This window comes from Salvelinus fontinalis, chromosome 32 (genome assembly GCF_029448725.1).
Source record: "Salvelinus fontinalis isolate EN_2023a chromosome 32, ASM2944872v1, whole genome shotgun sequence".
Taxonomy (NCBI): Eukaryota; Metazoa; Chordata; class Actinopteri; order Salmoniformes; family Salmonidae; genus Salvelinus; species Salvelinus fontinalis.
In genome coordinates, this window is record NC_074696.1 from 7420622 (window position 1) to 7436971 (window position 16350).

At 47.9% G+C, this 16350-nt stretch overlaps 1 protein-coding gene and 1 long non-coding RNA gene across 2 annotated transcripts in view; one reads left to right on the forward strand and one right to left on the reverse strand.

Annotated features, from left to right (window-relative positions):
* The first annotated feature begins 470 nt into the window (after window positions 1-470).
* On the forward strand, window positions 471-2828 carry LOC129830672 (uncharacterized). Its single transcript, XR_008755606.1, has 3 exons — window positions 471-1304; window positions 1602-1652; window positions 1764-2828. It is a non-coding gene; the product is annotated as an uncharacterized LOC129830672 (long non-coding RNA).
* Window positions 2829-5809: 2981 nt separating this feature from the next.
* Window positions 5810-16350, reverse strand: part of LOC129830671 (sodium-dependent lysophosphatidylcholine symporter 1-B-like) — a 45502-nt gene continuing 34961 nt past the window's right edge. The window contains exons 10-14 of the mRNA XM_055893271.1: window positions 12026-12109; window positions 10029-10141; window positions 9689-9832; window positions 8910-9086; window positions 5810-8687 (exon numbers count right to left, since the gene is read on the reverse strand). Of these exons, the coding sequence (XP_055749246.1) occupies window positions 8633-8687; window positions 8910-9086; window positions 9689-9832; window positions 10029-10141; window positions 12026-12109 (573 nt within the window). The 3' untranslated portion in view covers window positions 5810-8632. The remainder of the gene's footprint in view (window positions 8688-8909; window positions 9087-9688; window positions 9833-10028; window positions 10142-12025; window positions 12110-16350) is intronic.

Genomic DNA, 16350 nt, shown 5'->3' on the forward strand with positions numbered 1-16350 from the left:
CCCCCCCCCCCCCCCCCCCATATAATAAAATAACAGAGTAATTCCCGGTACCCCACCCCCCCCATATGATAAAATAACAGGATAGTTCCTAGTACCACCCCCCCCCCCCCATATGATAAAATAAAAGGATAATTCCAGGTACCCCCCCCCCCCCCCATATAATAAAATAACAGCTTGATTGACCTGTACGTTATGTATCTTTAACCGTTAACACATCCACTAGCATTTACCTACCACCACCACACACTTCTATATTCACGTTGTCACACCGTAATGGATAGGTCATAGGTGACTGGTGTGGATGATTTAAGACATGGTAGACAATAGAGACTGTTGAAGGCAAGCTAGTGTACATAACGAGTCTCTAGGTTAAATGGTCACAACCAATGTGGTTCCATATTTTCCTCAAAGAATTTTCCAGACAAGATACAATGTGTTTAAAACAGGGGGCACTTGGCTGTCATTACAGAGCCATAGCATTGCTTATACATCAGGAAGGAAGATACAACACTGATATCAATAGTAAATATACACCGTTAAATTAAACCCAGTTTGATGTGCTAGTTTGATCATAGTATTAAAGGGGAATGGAAACACTTAAGGAAGTGAATCAAAGCAAAGATATGTATTCAATCCACTAATACTAAACATGTGCATTTAACATAAAAAAACATATCTATATTTATTATTTTGATCGTCGACAAAGTTTATTTGAGCTATGGTCAGCGCCATTTTAAATTTCCATAGTAACGACTGACACCAGTGCGTCCCTGGCAGGAATCAGCTCATTGTCTGTGGTATCGAAGAGAGTGAGGTTAGGGGCGGACAACAACAAATAGTACGTCATAACATGAATTGTATAGCGCCAGGCTGTATGAATTGTCTCCAAAAATATCCCTCGGTAAACTACCACATAGGCTGCCCAAAGACACGCAGCTTTTGAAGAAGTGGCTCCATGTCCTGAAGAGGAAGGATGTGCCAGCTCGAACTCACAGGATCTGCATACAGCAATTCGCGGAGGCAGACTTCACGATGAAGGGCACTTTCGATGCGGCAACCGGGAGTTTCCGAATGGAAACTAGGCCTACGTTGAAGCTGTCTGCTTACGCCTCCGTTGAACATTTCGAGGGTTATGGTGTAGGGGTTGCCGACCGAGCATCATCGCTGACTTCGGAGTCGAGCAAAAGCGACTGAACGGAGGCGACGCGAGTCAATGCAATTAGGCCTGAAGTAACGTTAACCGGTCATGACTGTTGTTGACTAGGCCAGCGTTAGACACTGGATAACTTTGTTGCAATTAAAAGGTAACTAGCTAATTTCGTCTGAAGTGTTTTGTGTTTTGTGGCTAGCTTCCACCTCAGATAGTCAAGTACTGTAATACATTTAGTTGACATTTGTTTTTGTAATGTTTTGTTAGCTCCACCTCATTTAGCTAGACTGAAGTTGACAGATAATATTTGCAGAAAAAAGAAAAATCAATGTCCCTGTATTCGGTGTGTGTGTGTGTGTGTGTTGACAAAGCATACAAGACAGGTAGCTTGTTAACGTCAACTGATAGATTTGGATTCGGTTGTCTTAATGAAACGTTTGTTTGTTTTCAGGATGACATCCCTGAAAAGGTTTTCATCCTGGAGGAGACTGTTCAGGAGGAGGTACATGCAAATCCATGTTCATTCTAAGGCTATTGTTTAGTTCAAGTATATGCAGTGACTCTTGAATATAACTATAGCCTAATAGATGCCTTAATTGTTTTCTACCAACAGGAAAGAACGGTTAGTACAGCCTGCCAAACTGACCCCTGGGTGCCAGAGTGTCCCTGTGCTGCGGTGGAGAAGAGAACCGGGACACTCACTAAAGAGGTCCACCGGGACCCTCACTAACCACCGGGACCCTCACTAAAGAGGTCCACCGGGACCCTCACTAACCACCGGTACCCTCACTAACCACCGGGACCCTCACTAAAGAGGTCCACCGGGACCCTCACTAAAGAGGTCCACCGGGACCCTCACTAAAGAGGTCCACCGGGACCCTCACTAAAGAGGTCCGGGGCTCAGCTAGATTGAGCTCACGTCCATCAGTACAACCGAGTGCTGACCCTATACACCACAGATGGAGATGACGGAGAGAGATCAGTGAAGACCAGGACTACACCACAGATGGAGCTGACGGAGAGAGATCAGTGAAGACCAGGACTCGCTGTATGAATGTGAGAGCTCAGAATCACAATCAACACAGTGCCCGTATAACAGTTTAACTTTAGTCCGTCCCCTCGCCCCGGGCGCGAACCAGGGACCCTCTGCACACATCAACAACAGTCACCCACGAAGCATCGTTACCCATTGCTCCACAAAAGCCGAGGGCCCTTGCAGAGCAAAGGGAACCACTACTTCAAGGTCTCAAAGCGAGTGACGTCACCGATTGAAACGCTATTAGCGCGCACCACCGCTAACTAGCTAGCCATTTCACATCGGTTACACGAGCCAAGATATACTATCGATCACTTTGGGGGAGCGGGATGGTGTTCTGAAAATGGAGAAGGAGCAGGCCATTCATCAGCGAGTTCAAAAGATACACCCATCCATAAAGGGAATCAGAGTGGAATTGTTTTTCCACAGATGTTGTATTTTTTTTATCCGTCTCAATGGATGTGCTACCTTGTCCCGGTTCTGCTGTTTCGACTCTCTCTCTCTCAACCTGAATGCTCAGCTATGAAAAGCCAACTGACATTTGCTCCTGAGGTGTTGAACTGTTGCACCCTCTATAACCACTGTGGTTGTTATTTTGATGTAATAAGTTATTTTTGTAAAAATACATTTGATTGATTACTATGCTGGATGCTGTATTCACTAACTGAGTGATGGGACATTTATATACACTGCTCAAAAAAATAAAGGGAACACTTAAACAATACAATGTAACTCCAAGTCAATCACACTTCTGTGAAATCAAACTGTCCACTTAGGAAGCAACACTGATTGACAATACATTTCACATGCTGTTGTGCAAATGGAATAGACAAAAGGTGGAAATTATAGGCAATTAGCAAGACACCCCCAATAAAGGAGTGGTTCTGCAGGTGGTGACCACAGACCACTTCTCAGTTCCTGTGCTTCCTGGCTGATGTTTTGGTCACTTTTGAATGCTGGCGGTGCTTTCACTCTAGTGGTAGCATGAGACGAAGTCTACAACACACACAAGTGGCTCAGGTAGTGCAGCTCATCCAGGATGGCACATCAATGCGAGCTGTGGCAAGAAAGTTTGCTGTGTCTGTCAGCGTAGTGTCCAGAGCATGGAGGCGCTACCAGGAGACAGGCCAGTACATCAGGAGACGTGAAGGAGGCCGTAGGAGGGCAACAACCCAGCAGCAGGACCGCTACCTCCGCCTTTGTGCAAGGAGGAGCACTGCCAGAGCCCTGCAAAATGACCTCCAGCAGGCCACAAAAGTCCATGTGTCTGCTCAAACGGTCAGAAACAGACTCCATGAGGGTGGTATTAGGGCCCGACGTCCACAGGTGGGGGTTGTGCTTACAGCCCAACACCGTGCAGGACGTTTGGCATTTTCTTGAGAGCAAAACAATTCACATCTCTTTCCCCCATTCGTTTAACACTGAGCTGAAACACAAACAATTAGCTCAAGACCACTTCTGGTTACCCAGCAACCAACTCTGTTTTTGCCCACCCTAAAACCACAAATGGATCAGCCAAAATGCAAGGGTCCACTTTTTACCAAAACTTCAACCCTACTGTCACAGACTCATCTTTATCCTGACCCTCTGTGCATCGGGCTCTGAGAACTTAACCAGCGGTGGAAAAAGTACCCATACTTGAGGAAACGTAAAGACACCTTAATATATATATATATTTTTTAAATGTTTTATTTTACCTTTATTTAACTAGGCAAGTCAGTGAGGAACAAATTCTTATTTTCAATGACGGCCTACCGGGGAACAGTGGGTTAACTGCCTTGTTCAGGGCTCAAGTATAAGTGGAAGTCACCCAGTAAAATACTACTTGAGTAAAAGTATTTAGTTTTAAATATACTTAAGTATCAAAAGTAAAAGTTTAAATCATTTCACATTTCTTATATTAAGCAAACCAGACGGCACCATTTTTAAATGTTTTATTTATTTACAGATAGCCAGGGATACACTCCAACACTCAGACATCATTTACAAACAAAGCATTTGTGTGTATTGAGTCTGCCAGATCAGAGGCAGTAGGAATTAGACCATTTTCCTGTCCTGTTAAGCAATTAAAATGTAACGAGTACTTTTGGGTATCAGGGAAAATGTATGGAGTAAAAAGTACATTATTTTCTTTAGGACTGTAGTGAAGTAAAAATAAAAGTTGTCAAGAATATAAATAGGAAAGTACAGATACCCCCCCCCCCCCCCCCAAACTACTTAAGTATTACTTTTACTTTACCTTAATTAAGTAGAACTTTTACTTAAGTACTTTACACAATTGAACTTCACCACATCTCCGATACTTCGCCCTCATTCACTTCCTTTTCTCCTCCGGTCTTCAACTCACTCTGCTTACACTTTCTACCAGTCTTCTTTAACAAACCATCTCCCTTTTTTCTGCCATTTTTAACCGACTCAAGCTCACCCTCTTCCTCCCTCTCTCTCTCTTAGACCTCATCTGCCTCTCTTTTCCCCCTCCATTCCTCCTCCGTATTCCAAGTATAAGTCTCCTTATGATAATACTGTACTTCTCCTGACACGCATCTTGTTCTTGCCTTGTCAAGGGACACCATTTTAACCAGCTGTCACAATCTCCGTACAATCAACACGACCCCCTGGGGATGTAGCGCTCAACAGTGCATCCCACTTGTACAACAGCTGCTTCGTCTTGATGTGCTTTATTATCAATAATAATAATCAATTCCAAGAGGCGCGCTTTCCATCTCCCGTATTCGCTTGCTATTGGAGCACCACAGTAGTGGTCAGGTTATTGCTGCGTTTTCAAAACAACTAGGAACTCGGGAAATCACACCCGAATTCCGATCGCCGCAACAGCTATAATCCATCGCCACCAGATGGCGTGTGTGTGTCGTGTTAAAGAGCTCTGACCATACCTTTTGGATTTAGGGTGCGGTAAAGCTTTACTTTCAACTGGGTGGTTCGATCCCTGAATGCTGATTGGCTGAAAGCCGTGGTATATCAGACCATATACCACGAGTATGACAAAACATGTATTTTTACTCCTACTAATTACGTTAGTAACCAGATAATGAACTAGCACGGCCAAGGGCTGTGTCAAGACACTCCGCCTTGTGTCGTACATAAGAACACCCCTTAGCCGTGGTATATTGGCCATATATCACAGCCCCTGGGCCTTATTGCTAACTGTATAGACATATAAAAGATGCTATCCAGATATGCTTTACGGTCCCTTTTGACTGACCAGATGGAAGGGAAATGCCACACTTCACTCTCTTAAGAGATGCACTGTTGTTAAACTGCAACTCACACTGTCAATTTAGGACCCTTCAAAATAAAAGTTTTTCAAGTTTGGGGATTGAGACCTGTAGATTTCTCCCACTGCACTAGATCTACAGAAAGGGGTTGAATATGAAAACCTGGTATCACAATTTATAGTTATGACAGTGCTGCTCAACTCAACTGTGGATGGAGCACCTCGTATAGCCAGTGGTAAACATACATGGTTTCAGAACCGTATGGTAGTCTGTGTAGGCCAGTTTATCCTTCCTGTTGGGTTGCATCTTTGGCTAGGACTGAGTATATGAAGTTTGTAAAAAAAAAAAAAAAAGAATTTTAAAAGAATGAATTCCCACAAAGCACAATACTGTATTAATTAGTATTTATTAAATGTTAACAGCTCTTCTTAAATAACTACATCGATGAATAGCTGTTCACATTAGTTTCTGTCAACAAAGATATTTCAAACTTTTACTTGCATTCAATATTTACATTATGCACAGGAGGCAGTGTTTTTACACAAGGCGTTGTTTGAGCTCTCTGTGTCCGTGATCTATAGTGATATTCCCATTGGATCAGAGCTGAAACGTTTTGGCTACCACTGCCTCAAGAGGGAGGCGGGACTGTCTCCATCTCCAATCCAATCAATAAGAAAATGACACCTTTTCCTATTGTAGGAGACTGATCAGGTATGAATGGGGGGTGGCCATCTGGTGACTGAAGCTGGATTTGTCACCTCTCTCCCGCTTCCGGCTCTCAAGATGTCCGCCAACTCTAGGTCCAGGGGAGTATTCGTTACAGAAACCATTTCAGTTTAAGAATTAAACAAGTTTCTATTGGCCAAATCCAGGTAGATCCCTCCCAGTTTCATTCCATTCGCTTCCATTTAAGAAACATTTTGCAACAGTAATGAATACACCCCCCAGTGCATTAGACTGTTTCTCTACTGTGTAATGCCCTGGACCAGAGCTAGCCCTGCCCCTGGACTGGACCAGAGCTAGCCCTGCCCCTGGACTGGACCAGAGCTAGCCCTGCCCCTGGACTGGACCAGAGCTAGCCCTGCCCCTGGACTGGACCAGAGCTAGCCCTGCCCCTGGACTGGACCAGAGCTAGCCCTGCCCCTGGACTGGACCAGAGCTAGCCCTGCCCCTGGACTGGACCAGAGCTAGCCCTGCCCCTGGACTGGACCAGAGCTAGCCCTGCCCCTGGACTGGACCAGAGCTAGCCCTGCCCCTGGACTGGACCAGAGCTAGCCCTGCCCCTGGACTGGACCAGAGCTAGCCCTGCCCCTGCCCTGGACCAGAGCTAGCCCTGCCCCTGCCCTGGACCAGAGCTAGCCCTGCCCTGGACCAGAGCTAGCCCTGCCCTGGACCAGAGCTAGCCCTGCCCTGGACCAGAGATAGACCCTGATAGAGATCAAACATGACTTCCCTTCACAATGGTTGAAGGCACTGCTCAACATGTCTTATCTGTAAATATTTAACTGTGTGTGTGTAACATATGACATGAAACGTAGGATTATCTTTTGACACAGGACTGTTAAGAATATCCTTGTTTCTTTCCCCCCTGTAGGTCAATTTAGACACGTGACATCATGGTCGACACTTTCAATACATTAAAAACTCAGACTTCACTCCCCACTCCATTTTCCAAAACTTTGACTTTAGTACTCTTCCCTTTTCTTTAAAATGCATGTCCATTGCTTCATTCAAAAAAGAGACAAGGTAGAGAATTCACTGTTTTCAAAAAATAAAATGGATTAAAAAAAATGAAAAGGTTTTGATCTCAATACAGTGAGAACATTTTAGTACACATTCAGTACACATTTCAGTAGGAACAGCAACGTGAACGGTATTCTCTTGAGAAAAGGACAAATACATTTTACTTAAATAACGTAATCTTTCTAGATTAGTACTAGCTGTCATTGTTTTTTTCCCAACACTAAGTTAATGACTAGCTGTAAGAAACAATCTATCATGTATTAAAGTTGTTTAACAGGCTGTGTAAAATAGTTTGGTTAACAATTGTTGTGCTTTAGTGGTTCTGGTGTAAAATGGTGAGACTAAGAACCAGTGTTTGAGACATTTACTTATATGTCTAGTTACCTTCAGTGTTGCAGTTAGGACCAAATCTCTTCTGGGCTTTACTGGGGTGTATTCATTGGTGCACAACGTAGCAAAAATGTTTTTTTTTTTTGCAACAAAGGAGTTTCTATTGGGACACATTCAGGTAGGTCCCTCCCTCTTGGCATCCTAGTGAATACACCCCTTGTTGAATGAGCCAATGAAAAGTGAGGAAGGAAACATTGTAAAAACAAAATGGAATCCGTGACAGAACTCCATTGTCGTGTCAAATAGCAGACAAGGTCTTAAACCTTAAAAAAAAAAGAGGAAATTAAACGATGAAATCACACTTTGAATCTGTCAATGCTAGATAGGGTTCTGCCTTGTTTTATACACAGTACCAAACTGAAGTCTGTAGAAACACATACCGGTAATAGGTATTTAGTTGTAGAAATTCTCTACCAAAATAATTTGTCTGGCTTTTTTTTTTTCTTTTTTTTTTTTTAAACCTTTAACTGAAATGTAAACCGAGTAGAAAAAAAAGTCAATTTTATTGACGGTCGTCTTCACCATAGAAAGACGGCCGTTCAAATGTCACACTTGAGGGGAGTAGTAGATTGTTCTAGAACAATGTCTAAAAAATCTTGAGCGTTTGAAAATTGTTGCCACGATAGATCAAGTTCTGACAGAAATATTCAACATTGGCAAAATAAAAAAAAATTAAAAAAAATGGTACACATCACATTAGGGTTTTGTGCAACATTCATGGACGACGACAACAAAAGGCTGCGTTTCACAGTACTCTATTGAGTCTCCATAGAGCGCACTAGGAAATCGGTTGCCTTTTGAGACTGCACCCAAAACAATTTCTCCGAGTTTGTCATAGCTTAAGTGGGCCGGGGAATTGAACCAGGAAGGTCAATCCGTTTTAGGATTCCGTCGCCATAAGATACTTTTGTTGTTCCTTGACACGGTGCATCGTCATGACGACAGGTGTTCTGAGACACGTGAGCAGCAGTGTGATTGGACGGTAGCAGTATCTCCGTCGTGATAGGTCCAGCCCTCGTTAGCACCACCCGGTGTAAGCAACAGTGTCACTCCAATGGACCACGAGTGTTCTAGAATCTACACCATGTTGGTCAGTTCTGTGGAGTCCGTTTCTGAGTCGGCTTCATTTTCCCTGTGAGAACAGAGACCAGGTGTTAGACATGGCACATACAAGCAGTCCATAATACACCTGAACAGTTCACAACAAAATGTACTTTGAGTAGCCTGGGTACCAGGCATGTCAAGGAGCAGAATTTGGCATTGTTTACAGATCATATATATATATCCAATCCTTTCAGCTATACAGGAAATGCTTGAGGCCCCCGAGTTCTCCAGCCAGACACGTCAGTCTTACCGTTGCTCCAGAAGCAGCTTCCTGTTGCCCTGCCTCCTCTCTTCGTCGATTGGATAAGAGCGGAATAAGACCAGGCCAATCAGAATGAGTCCTATGGGCGCCGCGGAGACCAGAACCTTCAGGGTTATATCCACGTTCTCAGGCTGGGTGCAACCTCGAGTCATATACCCTGCAAAACTACACACACAGAGGACAGAGACACACACAGAGACAGAGACACAGAGACAGAGACACACACAGAGACAGAGACACACACAGAGACAGAGACACACACAGAGACAGAGACACACACAGAGACAGAGACACACACAGAGACAGAGACACACACAGAGACAGAGACACACACAGAGACAGAGACACACACAGAGACAGAGACACACACAGAGACAGAGACACACACAGAGACAGAGACACACACAGAGACAGAGACACACACAGAGACAGAGACACACACAGAGACAGAGACACACACAGAGACAGAGACACACACAGAGACAGAGACACACACAGAGACAGAGACACACACAGAGACACGCGTTAGAGGTTGATTGTACAAATGAATGTAACCTCATGACTGATCAACACGCTAACAAAGAGGTTAATGTGACATACACACACACTACTAATTTGGACGTGAGGGTCAGAGGAATCATATGGAGACTGTAGCGTTTATCCTCTCACACCAACAACATTTACCTATGTATAGTACAACAGGGTTTGTGTTTTACTTAGAAAGTGCAGAGAGACATTCCAGTGTACTGTGTGAAGGGGAAACTTACTCCAAGCTGAGAGTGGAGATCCCCAGGGAGATTCCAGAGGCAAACTTGGTGAAGAAGACATAGAAGGAATAAAAGATGGCTTCGTGACCCCGAGAGTCTGGGTTCTGGACCTGGAAGTCATCCACCACGTCTGGCAACATGGACCTAGAGACAGAGACAGAGAGTCAGTAACATGGACCTAGAGACAGAGAGTCAGTAACATGGACCTAGAGACAGAGTCAGTGACATCCACCAACAACCAAACACACATAAGAGTGTAGGGGTTAGAAACATAAGGGAGAGAAACCAGAGAGGAGAGACGACAGCGAGAGGGTCGAAGAGAGGAAAAACTCAAACTCACCACGGCAACAGGAAGGCAGCAGCGACTCCGACCCCGGCAGCAAACGACACCATGTAGGTAATGACGAGATTACCCTTCACACACACCACCAGGATCATGAAGGGGATAACAGACTGCAGAGAAGACAGAAACACCGTATTATAAACACCGACGTCATCACACACCACCAGGATCATCATCACACCACCGCCACCAGGATCACCATCACACCACCAGGATCACCATCACACACCACCGCCACCAGGATCACCATCACACACACCACCACCAGGATCACCATCACACACCACCGCCACCAGGACCACCATCACCACCAGGATCACACACACCACCACCAGGATCACCATCACACGACACCACCAGGATCACCATCACACGACACCACCAGGATCACCATCACACGACACCACCAGGATCACCATCACACGACCGTCACCAGGATCACCATCACACACCACCACCAGGATCACCATCACACGACCGCCACCAGGATCACCATCACACGACACCACCAGGATCACCATCACACGACACCACCAGGATCACCATCACACGACACCACCAGGATCACCATCACACGACACCACCAGGATCACCATCACACACCCGCCACCAGGATCACCATCACACGCCGCCACCACCAGGATCACCATCACACGCCGCCACCACCAGGATCACCATCACACGCCGCCACCACCAGGATCACCATCACACGCCACCACCACCAGGATCACCATCACACGCCACCACCACCAGGATCACCATCACACGCCACCACCACCAGGATCACCATCACACGCCACCACCAGGATCACCATCACACGACCGCCACCAGGATCACCATCACACGACACCACCAGGATCACCATCACACGACACCACCAGGATCACCATCACACACCCGCCACCAGGATCACCATCACACGCCGCCACCACCAGGATCACCATCACACGCCGCCACCACCAGGATCACCATCACACGCCACCACCACCAGGATCACCATCACACGCCACCACCACCAGGATCACCATCACACGCCACCACCACCAGGATCACCATCACACGCCACCACCAGGATCACCATCACACGCCACCACCAGGATCACCATCACACGCCACCACCAGGATCACCATCACACGCCACCACCAGGATCACCATCACACGCCACCACCAGGATCACCATCACACGCCACCACCAGGATCACCATCACACACCCGCCACCAGGATCACCATCACACACCCGCCACCAGGATCATCATCACACGCCGCCACCACCAGGATCACCATCACCACCAGGATCACCATCACACGCCACCACCAGGATCACCGTCACACGCCACCACCACCAGGATCACCATCACACGACCGCCACCAGGATCACCATCACACACCCGCCACCAGGATCATCATCACACGCCGCCACCACCAGGATCACCATCACACGCCACCACCACCAGGATCACCATCACACACCCGCCACCAGGATCATCATCACACGCCGCCACCACCAGGATCACCATCACCACCAGGATCACCATCACACGCCACCACCACCAGGATCACCATCACACGCCACCACCACCAGGATCACCATCACACACACCACCACCAGGATCACCATGACACGCCACCACCACCAGGATCACCATGACACGCCACCACCACCAGGATCACCATGACACGCCACCACCACCAGGATCACCATCACACACACCACCACCAGGATCATCATTATAACTCTGAGACCCTGGTCCAATAAAGCATGTCTCCATGGATTAAGGCAGGGTTTCCCCAAACTCGGGTCCTGGGGCCCCACTTGGGTGGCACGTTTGGTTCTTGCCCGAGCACAACGCAGCTGATTCAAAAATCAACACTTGATGAGAAGTTGGTTATTTGAAAATCATCTGTGCAGGGCCAGAGTGGGGTCCAAGGTCCGAGTTTGGTAAACCCTGGACTACGGCATGGTGCTGTGTGATCATTCTGCTTAGTCTTACCGAGGTGCCGATGTAGACAGCCTTCTTCTTGCCAAACTTGGTGAGGAACCACTGCCAGAAAGGGATGGTGAGCATCGCAGCGAGCTGGAGACAAGACAAAGTAGTGTGTCGTTTTTAGTCAAAACACTTCATATAAAAATAGCTGTATTTAGTTGTGTTCATCTTTCTTTGACCTAGCCGGCGTTCCAGTCCATTTCTCCAACGTGTAAAAGAGAAGGGTCGAGTCTGAAACGGAAACCTATTCCTCATGTCGGGCACTACTTTTTCACCAGGGAACATATGTACTATATTAAGAAATAGGGTGAGATTTGGTATGCAATGTTGTGGAATATTCCGTCTCTGGAACATGTGTTGAGGCAGACGACAAAACACGACAAAACCAAAAACAGCAGTTTTAGTCTGGTTCGTGTTTAGGATTTTACCAGTCTTCTTATTATACAAAATGCAAAAACTGCTTCCCAAAACATTCCAACTCAAGTTAAAAGGTCAAATGCAGCTGTTCTTAAGCTCAAATCATTTGTGGTTAACAATTAAAATATCTTACTGTGACTGTTTTCAATTAAAATGGTCAAAAAGAAACTATATTTATTTTTTTGAAAGAATTTTGCTAGGGACTGTGTGGGAGTGGTCTGGGTAGGGAGGGGTTAAACTGAACAATAGCTGTCATTGGCAGAGGGGTTCAGAATGCTTTCTTATTGGTCTATTAACCAATTTACCGCCTGGTGATGTCACCACGGAAGGTCAAAACTCCGTCCCACCAAAACAGGCTGAAACCGCCGATGGTCTTTACCAACAGCTCTTACACTAAAAATTGATTATTTTCAAAACGTCGCAGTATTAGTACTGTAGGCTTTAATAGTGCCAAGGAGGTACAGAGCATAAAAAGGTCCCCTAAACCTGCTCTAGTAAAATGCAGCACTCTGATTTGAGTAATTTGTGTTTGAGTCACCTTCCTAGTGCATCACGTGGGTGGATTGCGTCAGCTAAACATCTTCACAAATGTTTGGTCTGCTGCCTGGCGGTGCCCGCGCCCGAGGTCGCCTGGCGGTGCCCGAGGTCACCTGCATCTAGCTTCCCTTGAACTGTCTGCACCCCACTGCTTCCTCAAGTCTCTCTCCTTCCAGCATTAAACACCTTCAGTGTCTACAATAAAAATAGCTATATCACAGAGTGAATAGAGTCACATGTTCTGAACACAACAGCCTACTGTTGTCCTGTCTGCGCTCACCACTTAATTAGCAGCATAACCACTTCCCACAAAGACAACTAGGAAAACTACTGGCTACAGTAGAGTCACAACAAAGAGAGTCCCAAAATGACACCCTACTCCCTACATAGTGCACTACTTTTGACCAGAGACATAGTGCACAATATGGAATGGGGGCCATTTGAGGACACTGACCAGAGACAAGGTCCTTTTGTCTTGTTGTCTCCTCATGAACCAACTTCCTCTGCATTGGGCACAAGGTCTTATATGTCTAACCCCCCCCCCCCCCCCCCCTTATCCGTGTTCCCTCTACCCAGCCCAATCTGGCAACCCTATTGAGTTACACTATTACCAAACAGTGTAGCAATGAAGACTGTGCCCTTGCCCAGAGAGGAGCCAAGCCACCTGGAGTGACCCCATTAGTGAGGCCAGAGAGACGTGGTGAAAGGCTATAGTACTGAGGCCAGAGAGATGTGGTGGTCTGTAGTACTGAGGCCAGAGAGACGTGGTGAAGTCTGTAGTACTGAGGCCAGAGAGGCGTGGTGAAGTCTGTAGTACTGAGGCCAGAGAGGCGTGGTGAAGTCTGTAGTACTGAGGCCAGAGAGGCGTGGTGAAGTCTGTAGTACTGAGGCCAGAGAGGCGTGGTGAAGTCTGTAGTACTGAGGCCAGAGAGGCGTGGTGAAGTCTGTAGTACTGAGGCCAGAGAGGCGTGGTGAAGTCTGTAGTACTGAGGCCAGAGAGGCGTGGTGAAGTCTGTAGTACTGAGGCCAGAGAGGCGTGGTGAAGTCTGTAGTACTGAGGCCAGAGAGGCGTGGTGAAGTCTGTAGTACTGAGGCCAGAGAGGCGTGGTGAAGTCTGTAGTACTGAGGCCAGAGAGGCGTGGTGAAGTCTGTAGTACTGAGGCCAGAGAGGCGTGGTGAAGTCTGTAGTACTGAGGCCAGAGAGGCGTGGTGAAGTCTGTAGTACTGAGGCCAGAGAGGCGTGGTGAAGTCTGTAGTACTGAGGCCAGAGAGGCGTGGTGAAGTCTGTAGTACTGAGGCCAGAGAGGCGTGGTGAAGTCTGTAGTACTGAGGCCAGAGAGGCGTGGTGAAGTCTGTAGTACTGAGGCCAGAGAGACGTGGTGAAGTCTGTAGTACTGAGGCCAGAGAGACGTGGTGAAGTCTGTAGTACTGAGGCCAGAGAGACGTGGCGGTCTGTAGTACTGAGGCCAGAGAGACGTGGCGGTCTGTAGTACTGAGGCCAGAGAGACGTGGTGAAGTCTGTAGTACTGAGGCCAGAGAGACGTGGTGGTCTGTAGTACTGAGGCCAGAGAGACGTGGCGAAGTCTGTAGTACTGAGGCCAGAGAGACGTGGCGAAGTCTGTAGTACTGAGGCCAGAGAGACGTGGCGAAGTCTGTAGTACTGAGGCCAGAGAGACGTGGCGAAGTCTGTAGTACTGAGGCCAGAGAGACGTGGCGAAGTCTGTAGTACTGAGGCCAGAGAGACGTGGCGAAGTCTGTAGTACTGAGGCCAGAGAGACGTGGCGAAGTCTGTAGTACTGAGGCCAGAGAGACGTGGCGAAGTCTGTAGTACTGAGGCCAGAGAGACGTGGCGAAGTCTGTAGTACTGAGGCCAGAGAGACGTGGCGAAGTCTGTAGTACTGAGGCCAGAGAGACGTGGTGAAGGGCTGTAGTACTGAGGCCAGAGAGACGTGGTGAAGGGCTGTAGTACTGAGGCCAGAGAGACGTGGTGAAGGGCTGTAGTACTGAGGCCAGAGAGACGTGGTGAAGGGCTGTAGTACTGAGGCCAGAGAGACGTGGTGAAGGGCTGTAGTACTGAGGCCAGAGAGACGTGGTGAAGGGCTGTAGTACTGAGGCCAGAGAGACGTGGTGGTCTGTAGTACTGAGGCCAGAGAGACGTGGCGAAGTCTGTAGTACTGAGGCCAGAGAGACGTGGCGAAGTCTGTAGTACTGAGGCCAGAGAGACGTGGCGAAGTCTGTAGTACTGAGGCCAGAGAGACGTGGCGAAGTCTGTAGTACTGAGGCCAGAGAGACGTGGCGAAGTCTGTAGTACTGAGGCCAGAGAGACGTGGCGAAGTCTGTAGTACTGAGGCCAGAGAGACGTGGCGAAGTCTGTAGTACTGAGGCCAGAGAGACGTGGCGAAGTCTGTAGTACTGAGGCCAGAGAGACGTGGCGAAGTCTGTAGTACTGAGGCCAGAGAGACGTGGCGAAGTCTGTAGTACTGAGGCCAGAGAGACGTGGCGAAGTCTGTAGTACTGAGGCCAGAGAGACGTGGCGAAGTCTGTAGTACTGAGGCCAGAGAGACGTGGCGAAGTCTGTAGTACTGAGGCCAGAGAGACGTGGCGAAGTCTGTAGTACTGAGGCCAGAGAGACGTGGCGAAGTCTGTAGTACTGAGGCCAGAGAGACGTGGCGAAGGGCTGTAGTACTGAGGCCAGAGAGACGTGGCGAAGGGCTGTAGTACTGAGGCCAGAGAGACGTGGCGAAGGGCTGTAGTACTGAGGCCAGAGAGACGTGGCGAAGGGCTGTAGTACTGAGGCCAGAGAGACGTGGCGAAGGGCTGTAGTACTGAGGCCAGAGAGACGTGGCGAAGGGCTGTAGTACTGAGGCCAGAGAGACGTGGCGAAGGGCTGTAGTACTGAGGCCAGAGAGACGTGGTGAAGGGCTGTAGTACTGAGGCCAGAGAGACGTGGTGAAGGGCTGTAGTACTGAGGCCAGAGAGACGTGGTGAAGGGCTGTAGTACTGAGGCCAGAGAGACGTGGTGAAGGGCTGTAGTACTGAGGCCAGAGAGACGTGGTGAAGGGCTGTAGTACTGAGGCCAGAGAGACGTGGTGAAGGGCTGTAGTACTGAGGCCAGAGAGACGTGGTGAAGGGCTGTAGTACTGAGGCCAGAGAGACGTGGTGAAGGGCTGTAGTACTGAGGCCAGAGAGACGTGGTGAAGGGCTGTAGTACTGAGGCCAGAGAGACGTGGTGAAGGGCTGTAGTACTGAGGCCAGAGAGACGTGGTGAAGGGCTGTAGTACTGAGGCCAGAGAGACGTGGTGAAGGGCTGTAGTACTGAGGCCAGAGAGACGTGGTGAAGGGCTGTAGTACTGAGGCCAGAGAGACGTGGTGAAGGG